Genomic DNA, 12,479 nt, shown 5'->3' on the forward strand with positions numbered 1-12,479 from the left:
GAGTGCCTGGTTTTAATTCCCTGATGAACTTCAGCGCTGCAGAAAGAATTTCAGCGTGGAAAAATAATACTAGCACCCGTTCCCAGGTGCCCCATATTGTCTGTGCAAAGGCATTATGCTTGGTCCTTTCATACACAGGTTTTTTTTGGGGGGGGGGGAGGACGGAGTTTCGCTCTTGTTACCCAGGCTGGAGTGCAATGGCGCCATCTCGGCTCACCGCAACCTCCGCCTCCTGGGTTCAGGCAATTCTCCTGCCTCAGCCTCCTGAGTAGCTGGGATTACAGGCACGTGCCACCATGCCCAGGTAATGTTTTGTATTTTTAGTAGAGACGGGGTTTCACCATGTTGACCAGGATGGTCTCGATCTCTTGACCTCGTGATCCACCCGCCTCGGCCTCCCAAAGTGCTGGGATCACAGACGTGAGCCACCGCGCCCGGCCCCATACACGGTTTCATTTCATCACCCGGAGAGGTAACAGAATCATTCCTGTTTTACAAGTCACCGACATGAAGCCGACTGAGAGTTCACAGCTCTGCGGCACGCCGGGGGCGCCGGCCTGCGGCTCACGTCCGCCCAACGCTCCAGCAGCTCTCAGGCCGAGGAGATCCGGTTCTCCGTTCCCGCCTTCGGAGGCCCGCGGCCAGCCTCCCGCCGCACCTTGCTCGCGGCGGCCCATCTAGCCATCCCGCGTCTCTACGGTTTTCCCTCCTTGCCCATCTACCCTCAGGCTTCCTCTCGTCTCCCCACCCACGCTGGCCCCTCTACGCGCTCACCTCTCTATGGTCCCCCCCGCCGCCCCGCCGACCTCTCCCCAGGCCCCGCCCTCCTGCCTGTCACATCCGCTCCTTCTCCAAGCTCGTCCACGCCGGAGCCAGCGGATCCTACTCGGGTTGGGTCGGCGGATCCTGCTCGGGTTGGGTCGGCTATTCGGGCTGCTTCTCTGGTCCAGTCCAGCGTCAACGGTGGCCAGTGAGATTGCTTTTAGGGAAGGCCCGAGCCGTGACTTCTAGGGCGAGTCCCTGGGAAGTAGGGTCGTGTTTTGGGTCCTTTGCGAATACGTTCCGGCTGGAAACACAAGGCTCCGAGAGGAAGGAGCCGCTCTCCCCTGGGACCTACCCCACCCACTTCAATACGTGGGATTTCCCCACCGCCCCGCCCCACCGATTTTCCAGAAGATCGCTTTCCTCCGAGGGGCTTCCTGACCCTCGTTCATTTGTGCTCTGACTGCGCTGGGGACCAACAGGGAGGTCGGGAAGTGCCCATCTCACGGCACAGACAAAAACACGAGGCCCAGGGAGGAACTCGCTCAGAACGAGTCAGCCTGGGGCCAGTCGGGGTTCCGGGCTTTCCGTCCTGGAAAACGCCGCGTTTTTCTGTTTGAAGACAGGCAGAGCGGGTAGCGACAAGAGGGATCCTAAGAGAGGCGTGGAGGGCCCCCACAATCAGGTTCCAAGGCGGAGTCCTGTCTTGCCTATCAGGATTCCCTCTCTGGGTGGGAATGAGGATATTACTCTTCCCCTTAAAAGTAGTTAAACAATGTCCGGGCACGGTGGCTCAAGCCTGTAATCCCAGCACTTTGGGAGGCCGAGGCGGGTGGATCAGGAGGTCAAAAGATCGAGACCATCCCGGTCAACATGGTGAAACCCCGTCTCTACTAAAAATACAAAAAAGTCAGCTGGGCATGGTGGCGCGTGCCTGTAATCCCAGCTACTCAGGAGGCTGAGGCAGGAGAATTGCCTGAACCCAGGAGGCGGAGGTTGCGGTGAGCCGAGATCGCGCCATTGCACTCCAGCCTGGGTAACAAGAGCGAAACTCCGTCTCAAAAAAAAAAAAAAAAAAAAAAAAAGTAGTTAAACATAGCTGTTCAGGTGGATTTACCACAAAGCTAATAAAGCTTAAGCTTCAGAGGCTCCTCGCGGGGACAGCTACTTCCCTACATAACGAGTGCCAACAATTCCAAGTGTTTAAGATTAGTCATTGCTCAAAAAAGTTTCCCATGCCCTCTAAACTTAAATTCATACCTGAAAGAGACGTGATTATGATTTTCCCAAACTTGTCAATATTGAAACTACAACTGTTGTGAATCTATCTGAAATAAAACTTCCTTTTTTTTTTGAGGCGGAGTTTCGTCCTTGTTACCTAGGCTGGAGTGCAATGGTGCGATCTCGGCTCACCGAAACCTCCGCCTCCTGGGTTCAGGCAATTCTCCTGCCTCAGCCTCCCGAGTAGCTGGGATTACAGGCACGCGATGTAGGGAGGAAAGTATCATACAGCTGTGTAAGGCCTGTAATCCCATCACTTTAAGAGGCCAAGGCAGGTGGATCACCTGAGGTCAGGAGTTCGAGACAAGCCTGGCCAACATGGTAAAACCTTGTCTCTATTAAAAAAAAAAATTAGCTGGGCCCATGTGGTGGCGCATGCCTGTAATCCCAGCTACTTGGGAGGCTGAGGCAGGAGAATCACTTAAACCCAGGAGGTGAGTGCAGTGACACGATCTCAGCTCACTGCACTCCAGCCTGGCAACAGAGTGAGACTCCGTCTCAAAAAAACCACAGAGAGGCTTGGCAGAGTGGCTCACTGACTGTAATTCCAGCACTTTGGGAGGCCAAGGCAGGTGGATCACCTGAGGTCAGGAGTTCAAGACCAGCCCGGCCAACGTGGTGAAACCTGGTCTCGACTGAAAATACAAAAAAACTTTAGCTGGGCATGGTGGTGGGCACCAGTAATCTCAGCTGCTCGGGAGGCTGACTCAGGAGAATGGCTTGAACCCAGGAGGCAGAGGTTGCAGTGAGCCAAGATTTCGCCATTGCATTCCAGCCTGGGCAACAAGAGTGAAACTCCTTAAAAAAAAAAAAAAAAAAAAAAAAGGGCCAGGCGCGGTGGCTCAAGCCTATAATCCCAGCACTTTGGGAGGCCGAGGCGGGTGGATCACGAGGTCAAGAGATCGAGACCATCCTGGTCAACATGGTGAAACCCCGTCTCCACTAAAAATACAAAAAATTAGCTGGGCATGGTGGCGCGTGCCTGTAATCCCAGCTACTCAGGAGGCTGAGGCAGGAGAATTGCCTGAACCCAGGAGGTGGAGGTTGCGGTGAGCCGAGATCGCGCCATTGCACTCCAGCCTGGGTAACAAGAGCGAAACTCCGTCTCAAAAAAAAAAAAAAAAAGTATGTCTTCTATATAACTGTATGTTGGTACCCATTAACCAACCTTCATTCATCCCCCCTCCCACCACACACCCTTCCCTGCCTCTTTAAGTTACCATGAGGTTTTAAAGGTTCATCCATGTTGTAGCAAGTATCAGTATTTTATTTATTTATGGCCAAATAACATTCCACTGTATGGATATATCACATTTTGTTTATGCTTATGGGCATTTGGGTTGTTTCTGCTTTTTTACTATTATGAATAACACTGCTATATAAGCATTTGTTTCCAAGTTTTTGTGTGAATGTGTATTTTCATTTTTCTTGGGTACATAGAAAAATGACAGGGAGAGGAATTGCAGAGCCATCAAGCTAACTCTATTAGCCAATTTCTTTTAAAAGGCAGGAAATCTAGGCTCAGTGAGGAGAAGTAATGTGCTCAGGTTTTACAGGAAGGTAGAGACAGAAAGAAGTGAGACAAATCTTCTAAAGCATTTCTCCTGCCTCAGCATCCCGAGTAGCTGAGATTACAGGCACCTGCCACCACACCCATCTCATTTTATTTTTTGTACTTTTTTTTTTTTTTTTTTTTTTTTTGAGACTGAGTTTCGCCCTTGTTACCCAGGCTGGAGTGCAATGGCGCGATCTCGGCTCACCACAACCTCCGCCTCCTGGGCTCAGGCAATTCTCCTGCCTCAGCCTCCTGAGTAGCTGGGATTACAGGCACGCGCCACCATGCCCAGCTAATTTTTTGCACTTTTAGTAGAGACGGGGTTTCACCATGTTGACCAGGATGGTCTCGATCTCTCGACCTCGTGATCCACCCGCTTCGGCCTCCCAAAGTGCTGGGATTACAGGCTTGAGCCACCGCGCCCGGCTTTTTTTGTACTTTTATTAGAGACGGGGGTTTCACAATGTTGGCCAGGCTGGTCTTGAACTCCTGACCTTGTGATCTGCCCACCTCAGCCTCCCAAAGTGCTGGGATTACAGGCTTGAGCCACCGCGCCCAGCGGCCATTTTCCAATGGCTCCATATGTCGGGACTTCTGGCCTCAAGTCATACAATAGACTGTTAGTGTTATGCTGGCACCGAGGGACTCAGAAGCCAGACAACAGGTGAAAAGGCAAGAAACCCACATATATTTTTAAAGTTTATATTGATTTATTTTATGTTTATTTATTCTTTGAGACAGGGTCTCTCACTTTGTCATCCAGGCCAGAGTGCAGTGGTGTGATCTCAGCTCACTGTAGCCTCAACTTCCCAAGCTCAAGCACTCCTCCTGCCTCAGCTCCCCAGGTAGCTGGGACTACAGGGGCACAACACTAGGGCTGTTAATTTTTGTATTTTTAGTAGAGACAGGGCCACTGCACCCAGTCAGAACCCACATTTATTGAGCGCCAGTTGACTCCAGGCATGACATAGACCTTTGGCATTCTCAACCTGTGGCATTCTAACTACAACACTGCCAAATAGCATTATGGTGCCCACTTTGTAGATGTCAACTAGATACGTAGAGGGGACATCGCTTGCCCAGAGTTGTGCAGCAAGCGGATACACGGATCTGGACCCAGGTTTGCCTGATTTGAAAGCTTATGGTAATTCCACTAAACAGTGCTCTCTTCTGTGACTATTTAATAGCTTTAGTGGGGGTGGGAGAAAAAAAGGGGAACAAAAATAATTAGTAGCCTTAAGCTCTGGTACAAAATTCTTCTATCCACATTAATTCAATCTCTCACTCATTCATTTACCAAACATTCACTGAGGCATATGCATGCCTTCTCTGTAGGATGCAGAGATGACTCACTTCCAGCTCTCAAAAAAGGGAGACTGGGGGATGAGTTCTGTGTGCTATGAATGATCTCATTTAACAAAGAGATTCTCAGTAAGAAATAGGCCAGCCACAGTGGCTTGTGCCGGTAATCCCAACACTTTTGGGAGGCCAAGGTGGGAGGATCAACGGAGGTTAGGAGTTCGAGGCCTGCCTGGCCAACATATAGTGAAACTCTATCTCTACTAAAAAAATACAAAAATTAGGTGGGCTGAAACAGCCTGGGAACAAATCCAAACGTTCCTTCTAAACCGGCGCAGGCCAACTTGAGGCTTTAGCAGTCAGCGGAACCTTGGCAGAACTGAAGAGGCTTTGCTTTGTTTCCACAGTAAAGGTTTTTTTTTTTTTTTTTTTTTGGTGGGGGGGGATGGAGTTTCGCTCTTGTTACCCAGGCTGGAGTGCAATGGCGTGATCTCGGCTCACCGCAACCTCCGCCTCCTGGGTTCAGGCAATTCTCCTGCCTCAGCCTCCTGAGTAGCTGGGATTACAGGCACCCGCCACCAGGCCCAGCTAATTTTTGTATTTTTAGTAGAGACGGGGTTTCACCATGTTGACCAGGATGGTCTCGATCTCTCGACCTCGTGATCCACCCGCCTCAGCCTCCCAAAGTGCTGGGATTACAGGTGTGAGCCACCGCGCCCGGCCCTCACAGTAAAGGTTTTTGTGGTTACCTCTGCACCACTCGTGATAATGTAATGACGTGTTATGCCTGTAGTGCCAGCTACTTGGGAAGCTGAGGCAGGAGATTCACTTGAACCTGGGAGGCAGAGGTTGCAGTGAGCTGAGATCACGCTACCACAGTCCAGCAGAAGGAAGGAAGGAAGGAAGGAAGGAAGGAAAGAGAGAGAGAGAGAGAGAGAAGAGAGAAGAGAGAAAAGGAAGGAAGGAAGAAAGAAAGAAGAGAGAAAAAAGAAAGAAAGAAGGAAGGAAGGAGAAGAAAGAAAAGGAAAGAAGAGATTTCATGCCCAAGAGATTATCGAACATGTTAAAGTTTGACTATCAGATACTGGTAAGAATGTTAAGCAACAGAGATCCCCATTAATTGCTCGTTGGAGTGTCAATTGGTCATAATGATTATAGCTAACTCATAGCACCTACTGTGTGCCATACATTGTCCAAAATACATTACATGTAATGACTTCTTTTATCATCGCAACAACTGTGTGAAGTCGGTTTTATTATCATCCTCATTTTGCAAATTAGGAACCGGGCAGAAAGGGCTGACTTGTGCATTAAACACTGTGGCAGATACAGTGCCTAGGGCCCATGATACTCTTAGTAACCCAAAAAATTTAAAAAATTATTTTAAAATCGAAAGAAAAGAAAGAGGAATATAGCTTTGGAAAACCAAAGCAGAAGGATTGCTTAAGGTAAAGAGTTCAAGACCAGCCTGGGCAAAACAGCAAGACCCCCATCTCTATAAAAGAAGAAGAAAGAAGAAGGAAGAGGAGGAGATAATTAAGCCTAAGTGGTGTTTATTTTATTTTATACCAATATATCATAAAATATAATTTTCACATATATTTACGAATGAAAGGATCATGATTAGGATCATGTTTAAGTATCTCCTATCCTGCCCTTTCAAGAAAACGATTTAAAGATATTTCCAAACTCTCCCATATCTTTTCTCAGTGGGTTGTCACAAGGCTTCTACAATTGTATACAAAAGAAACAAAAGAAAGAGAAATGGTCCAGAGAAGTGGGGTGACTTATCTAAGGTGACCCAGCCGGGAATGACTAAACTGAGCAGCTCAGAAGAGCCCTGTCCTTGGTGCTGCCGAAAACCCTGCGTCTTTGAGTCTTTGAGCTCTTTCCTTCCTCACGTAACATCAGCTTGCCGGTTTTTGCGCCCTCCCAGGACTACCCGTTTTGCTGTTTACTGAGTATTTTTCTCTACACTGCCTTTTTTTTTTTTTTTTTTTGACAGAGTCTCTCTCTGTCGCTCAGGGTGGATGCAGTGTCGAGATCATGGCTCACTACAGCCTCGACCTCCTGTCCTCACGCGATCCTCCCATCTCAGCCTCCCGAGTAGCTGAGAATACAGGAAGGAGCCACCGCACCCGGCCTACAGCGACATTTAAAAAATCCTTACATTCATAAACTTGGCGTCATTACGTTATCATGAGCAGTGCAGAGGTAGCCACAAAAACCTTTACTGCGGAAACAAAGCAAAGCTTCTTCAGTTCTGCTGAGGTTCCCCTGACTGCTAGAGCCTCGAGTCGGCCTACGTTGGTTAAGAAACGTTCGGATTTGTTTCCAGGGTGTTACAGGCATCCCAGCGCCACACAGAGCGTCCCCTAGGAGGGACCAACAGCTAACTAGCGAGGGAACAACTCACTTTCTCCCGGGCACAGCCGCCACGCCACGCCACGCCACGCCACGCCACGCCACGCCACGCCCCCTGCCGTGCCACGCCCCCTCGCCGCCCCACAGTGCGCCTGCGCAGTAGCCCTTGGAGCCTCACCCCCTTCCAAAGCGAACACTGGCCTCGGGGGCGGGGCTTGGGCACAAGATGGCCGCTGCGCGCCCGGAGCCCCAGAGTCCGAGCTCACCGACCCCGGAGTCGCGATCCCAGGAGCCACCGGACCTGGTGCGGGCGAGGAAGGGGCCTGGGCCTGGGGCTCGAGGTGGGAGGAGATCGTAGAGTAGGGGGCGGGGCCTGGGCGGGGCCTATGTGGGGTGGGCGGGGGAGGTATTTAGTGCTATGGCCCTGGGGGTGGGGCTTCTTGGGGATACGCGAGGGGCGGGACAGGGAGGAGCCTATAAGACAGTGGGCGGGGCGTGGGGTGGGGCCTACGAGACAGTGGGCGGGGCCTGAATGGAGCGGAGTCTGAGGAAGGTGTTGTCTGTCCGGCGGGTATGGGTTCAGGGAACTGGGCTTACCAGGGGTAATTTGCATAACTGGGGTGGAGCCTTGTGAGGGGCAGGGCGTCATAAATTCTGTGGCCAATTCTACAGTAGAAGGTCGGAAAGGTGACTCTGAAAGGTGTGGGGGATTATGATCGGAATATCTATGTTGGGGTAGGGGATAATTCTGCAAGGGTCTAAGTGATGCTTTTCGAATGCCCAAGGGAGGAATAGGGGGTAGAAGTGGGTGGTCTAGGTGACTTTGGAACTTCCTCCACGTTCCCTCACTCAGAGAGCAACAGAGGATATTCATTCATTCAACAAACATTTACCTAGCTCCTACTTGGGCTCTGTAAATAGAGAAGTGACCAAGACAGACAAGGGCTGTGTTCCCTTGGAGCTTGCAGTCTCTTGAGGGGAGAGAGACAGTAAATGAGTTATGGTGATAGGTGCTATAAAGGAAATAAAAATGGTGCCAGTAGAGTGGGGGTGGGGAGCTAAATTTAGATGAGAGAAGTCAGCTGGGTGCCGGCTTATGTTTAAGCTGGGGTCAGAGAGATAAGTGGAGCTACATCGCCGCAGATATTATAGTGACGATTTAGGATAAGTACATTTGGAGCCATGGGAGTGTTTTGAGTACGAAAAATGACTTGATCTGATTTACATTTTCAAAGACCTTCAGGCTATTCTAGGGAGGTGGGTTACAAGGCAGCGGAAGTAGGAAAAGAGATCCCCTTGTGTTTTTCAATTGTGGAGGCGCCAAGTGATGGGGCTTTAACTAGGGTGGGGGAGAAAAGGTGGGATCTATGATTTATTTGGGACAGGAGAGGAAATATTGATAAGACCACAACAGAATCCTGGAGGATGGGCCCGGCTCAATGGCTCACGCCTGCAATCCCAACACTCTGGCAGAAGGATCTCTTGAGCCCAGTAGTTGGAGACCAGCCTGGGCAACGTAGTGGGACACCCTCTACTTTAAAACAAACAAACAAACACTAAATCTTTTGTTATTGTTGTTTGAGATGGTGTCTTGTCTTGTGGCCTGGGCTGGAGTGCGGTGGTGCCATCTCATCTCACTGCTACGTCCGCCCCCCCGTCCCCCCCTCCCCGCTTCATGCGATTTTCCTGTCTCAGTCCCCGAGTAGCTGGGATTACAGGTGCCCGCCACAACACCTGGCTAAGTTTTGCATATGTAGTAGAGACAGGGTTTCGACATGTTGGCCAGGCTGGTTTCGAACTCCTGACCTCAAGTGATCCACCTTGCTTGGCCTTCCAAAGTGCTGGGATTACAGGCCTGAGCCACCACTCTGGGGCAGAAATAATTTTTTTTCAATTAGCTGGGTGTGGTGGTGCAGGTAATCCCAGCTACTCAGGGAGCTGAAGTGGAAGGATCGCTTCAGCCCAGGAGCTCAAGGCTGCAAAGGCCATGATCGAAACAGAGTGAGACCCTGTCTCAAAATAACAAAGAAGCCGAACCTTTAATAATGGGGATGTGCTGGGGAGGTCTTGAGGCAGGGTCCACAGGCTTCTATTTTTCTCCCCTTGCCCAGGTCCTGGTGCCTGATGACGGCCGCCCTGGCACACCCCCGAGTGACCTCATCGAGATCCAGGTGGTGAAGGTGACAGACACCACGCTGGTCCCCGAGCCCCCGGAGCCAGGTTCTTTCCACTGTGCCTTGTGCCCTGCTGCCTTCCGGCTGGTTTCCGAGCTGCTGTTCCACGAACATGGCCACCTGGCCGGGGCCGAGGGAAGCGGGCAGGGTGGGGACCCCAGCCGGTGCCACGTGTGTGGCCACAGCTGCCCGGGCCCCGCCAGCCTGCGCGCGCACTACAGCCTGCACACCGGGGAGCGGCCCTACCGTTGCGCGCTCTGCCCACGGGCCTTCAAGGCCCTGGCACCCCTGCTCCGGCACCAGCACCGGCACGGAGTGGAGCCGGGCACCTCCCGGAGGCCTCCGGACGCGGTGGCCACGGCAGAACAGAGTCCCGGGGTGGCCCCGGAGAGGGCGGAGGTGGTGATGGCGGCGGCGGCGGCGGGCGCGGCCGTGGGGAAGCCTTTCGCCTGTAGGTTCTGCGCCAAGCCGTTCCGCCGCTCCTCAGACATGCGAGACCACGAGCGCGTGCACACGGGCGAGCGGCCCTACCACTGCGGCATCTGCGGCAAGGGCTTCACGCAGTCCTCGGTGCTGAGCGGCCACGCCCGCATCCACACCGGCGAGCGCCCGTTCCGCTGCGCGCTCTGCGACCGCGCCTTCAACAACTCCTCCAACTTCCGCAAGCACCAGCGCACCCACATCTTCCACGGGCCGGGGCCTGGCCTGGGGGGCTCTGGAGGCCAGCTGGGCTCGGCAGCGGCGGCTGAGGTGTTGGGGAGTGGGTGCGGGGCAGGGGACCCCGCGGAAGAGGGGCGCGGGGAGACTGCGAAGGTGAAGGTGGAGGCCGACCAGTAGGCTGCAGACCAGGGACATGGGCTAGCTAAGGAGGACTTAGGAGGCCGGTCCGGGGGGCGGGGGTGGGGAAACGGAGGCCAAGGACGGAGGAGAGGAGATAAGGAGAGAGGTGACAGCTACAGGGATCGCTGTGAGCTGCCGGTGATGGAGAGCAGAGGCAGATGGCCGGGCTCCAGACTCCCACAAGCCCACACAGCACCTCTGCCAGACCTAGGAGAGGGACAGGTGCGGCTCCGCAGGTGTGCGGCCACAGGCAAGGCCCACAGGCTGGATGTCGCTGCTCTGACGGCTTCTTCGTTGGCTTGTCCTTGTACAAGACCCAGCCTGTCACGGCAGAGCCTGGGCACTTCAGAGGGGGAGCCCGGATCCAATGGAACAGGGGAATTGGGGTCCACCATGGTTTTCTGCTCTGGTCCTCCCTCAACTGAACCCTGGACTCTGGTGGGGCTCCTTGGGTGGACCAGGATGGAGTCTCTTGCCTACCTCATTGCACTGCACTGGACCTGGGATGCCTACCCACTCTCAGGCAGAAGACACCCACCAGGTTGTCTGTGAAGAGACTCTGAGATCCCATCACCTCAAAGCCAGAGGGTCCCCAAGTCACAGCTGAGATTGAGCCTCAAGGATGTAAGCCTGACCATAGGATCTTGACCTCAAGTCATCCACTTACCCCCATGGTGGCCCGTCCTTAACCCATCCACTCTTCTTTGGAGGCAACTGAGAGCACATAAAGCAAGCAGCTACCTAGTATCCCCTCCTGAAGGTTTAGGCTCAGAGCCTATGGTCCCCCCTAAGCTACAAGGTAGCCTCAGGTTTCCCTCATTTCCTCCACTCTCAGCTGGAAGCAAACAGCTTACCCCATAGTCCCAGGCAGTCCCAAGGAAGGGCTGGCTGACGGCATGACGGCAGCATGGCCGGCTGGTCGAGGTGTGGAGCAAAGAAGTCACTGTGGCAGGGGCCAGAGGAGGGCTTGGGAGCTGGAGGTGCGAAACTTCCAGTTCTGTTCCTATTAAAGGACATTGTGAAGGGCTTCTCTGTCAGTCTTGTATTCGGATTCTCCGCTTTGGGGAGGAGGGGGCCACACTGTGGTCTCACCACCAACAGTGAGTCGCATCATACCTTCCTCCAGGGTTCTGTTTCCCCATCGTTAGAATGGGGGGGAGAGCAAATAGGCCCCACTGTGTGGTTATGTGTTACTTGCTTCGGCTGTAGGAGAGGGGGTCAGGGAAGTTTGGCAAAGTGAAGGGACCCTTGTGCTTTGCATGCTTGTTGAGTGACAGTCTCTGATTTGCACAGCTTTCTCTTCACCCAGTGCACCCCATGAGATAACTCATAGGCAACTCACAATGTGAACAGAACTCATTCCATTTTCCTCAAAGAAACCGCTAGGCTTCTGATGTCATTGGCACCACCACCACCCCCAAGCTGGGTACCTGGGCAGGTTTAACCCTTCTTCATCCCTCAGCCTCGTGGCCAGTCTCATATCAGTTTCCCTCAGTTGAGCCAGTTAAATATCTTTGGAATTGGAATGTCTTTTCACCATCACTACACTTGTAGACCAAGCTAACAGCGGTCTCACACACAGGCAAATGCATGGCAGCCCAGCTCCCTGCCCAGGACTGCCCTCTTTCTCTTTCTTTTTTTTTTTTTTTTTTTTTTTTTTTTTGAGATGGAGTTTTGCTCTCATCAACCAGGCTGGAGTCCAATGGTGCAATCTCAGCTCATTGCCACCTCCGCCTCCTGAGTTCAAGCAATTCTCCTGCCTCAGCCTCCTGAGTAGCTGGAATTACAGGTGCCCGCCACCATGCCCAGCTAATTTTTAAATTTTTAGTAGAGATGGAGTTTCACCATGTTGGCCAGCTGGTCTCAAACTCCTAACCTCAGGTCATCCACCCTCCTAGGCCTCCCAAAGTGCTAGGATAACAGATGTGAGCCACCACACCCAGTCACCTGTCCTCTTCTTCCTCCGTATGGCAGTCACACAGATCCTTGTTACCAAGCCACGGCTCCTTGTGTCTTTGAGAAGGGTTTGAAAATGTGAATGCCTACAGGAGCTGGGTGGCAATGTAAACACATGAACAAGGCAGCCAGGTTCAGGAGGAAATTACCAGTGACATGAAATATGGGGACTGCCACCAGGTCTCAGAGTTGGGATTCAACAAATTGGAGAGTGTGCCATCAGAAGAGGGTAACGGTTGCTAATTCGT

At 52.5% G+C, this 12,479-nt stretch overlaps 1 protein-coding gene across 2 annotated transcripts; it reads left to right on the top strand.

Moving 5' to 3' along the window:
- The first annotated feature begins 7,487 nt into the window (after nt 1–7,487).
- Nucleotides 7,488–11,302, top strand: ZNF784 (zinc finger protein 784). 2 transcript variants are annotated; one of them, XM_039466714.2, is made up of 2 exons: nt 7,488–7,565; nt 9,373–11,302. In XM_039466714.2, the coding sequence occupies exons 1-2, from the start codon at nt 7,488–7,490 to the stop codon at nt 10,270–10,272; spliced, it is 978 nt and encodes a 325-aa protein (XP_039322648.1). In that variant the 3' UTR covers nt 10,273–11,302. The 2 variants fall into 2 exon arrangements, with proteins under 2 accessions (XP_039322648.1, XP_074241996.1); XM_074385895.1 differs by lacking the exon at nt 7,488–7,565 and adding an exon at nt 7,787–7,832.
- Nucleotides 11,303–12,479: the final 1,177 nt, after the last annotated feature.

Source organism: Saimiri boliviensis, chromosome 14 (assembly GCF_048565385.1).
Source record: "Saimiri boliviensis isolate mSaiBol1 chromosome 14, mSaiBol1.pri, whole genome shotgun sequence".
Classification (NCBI taxonomy): Eukaryota; Metazoa; Chordata; class Mammalia; order Primates; family Cebidae; genus Saimiri; species Saimiri boliviensis.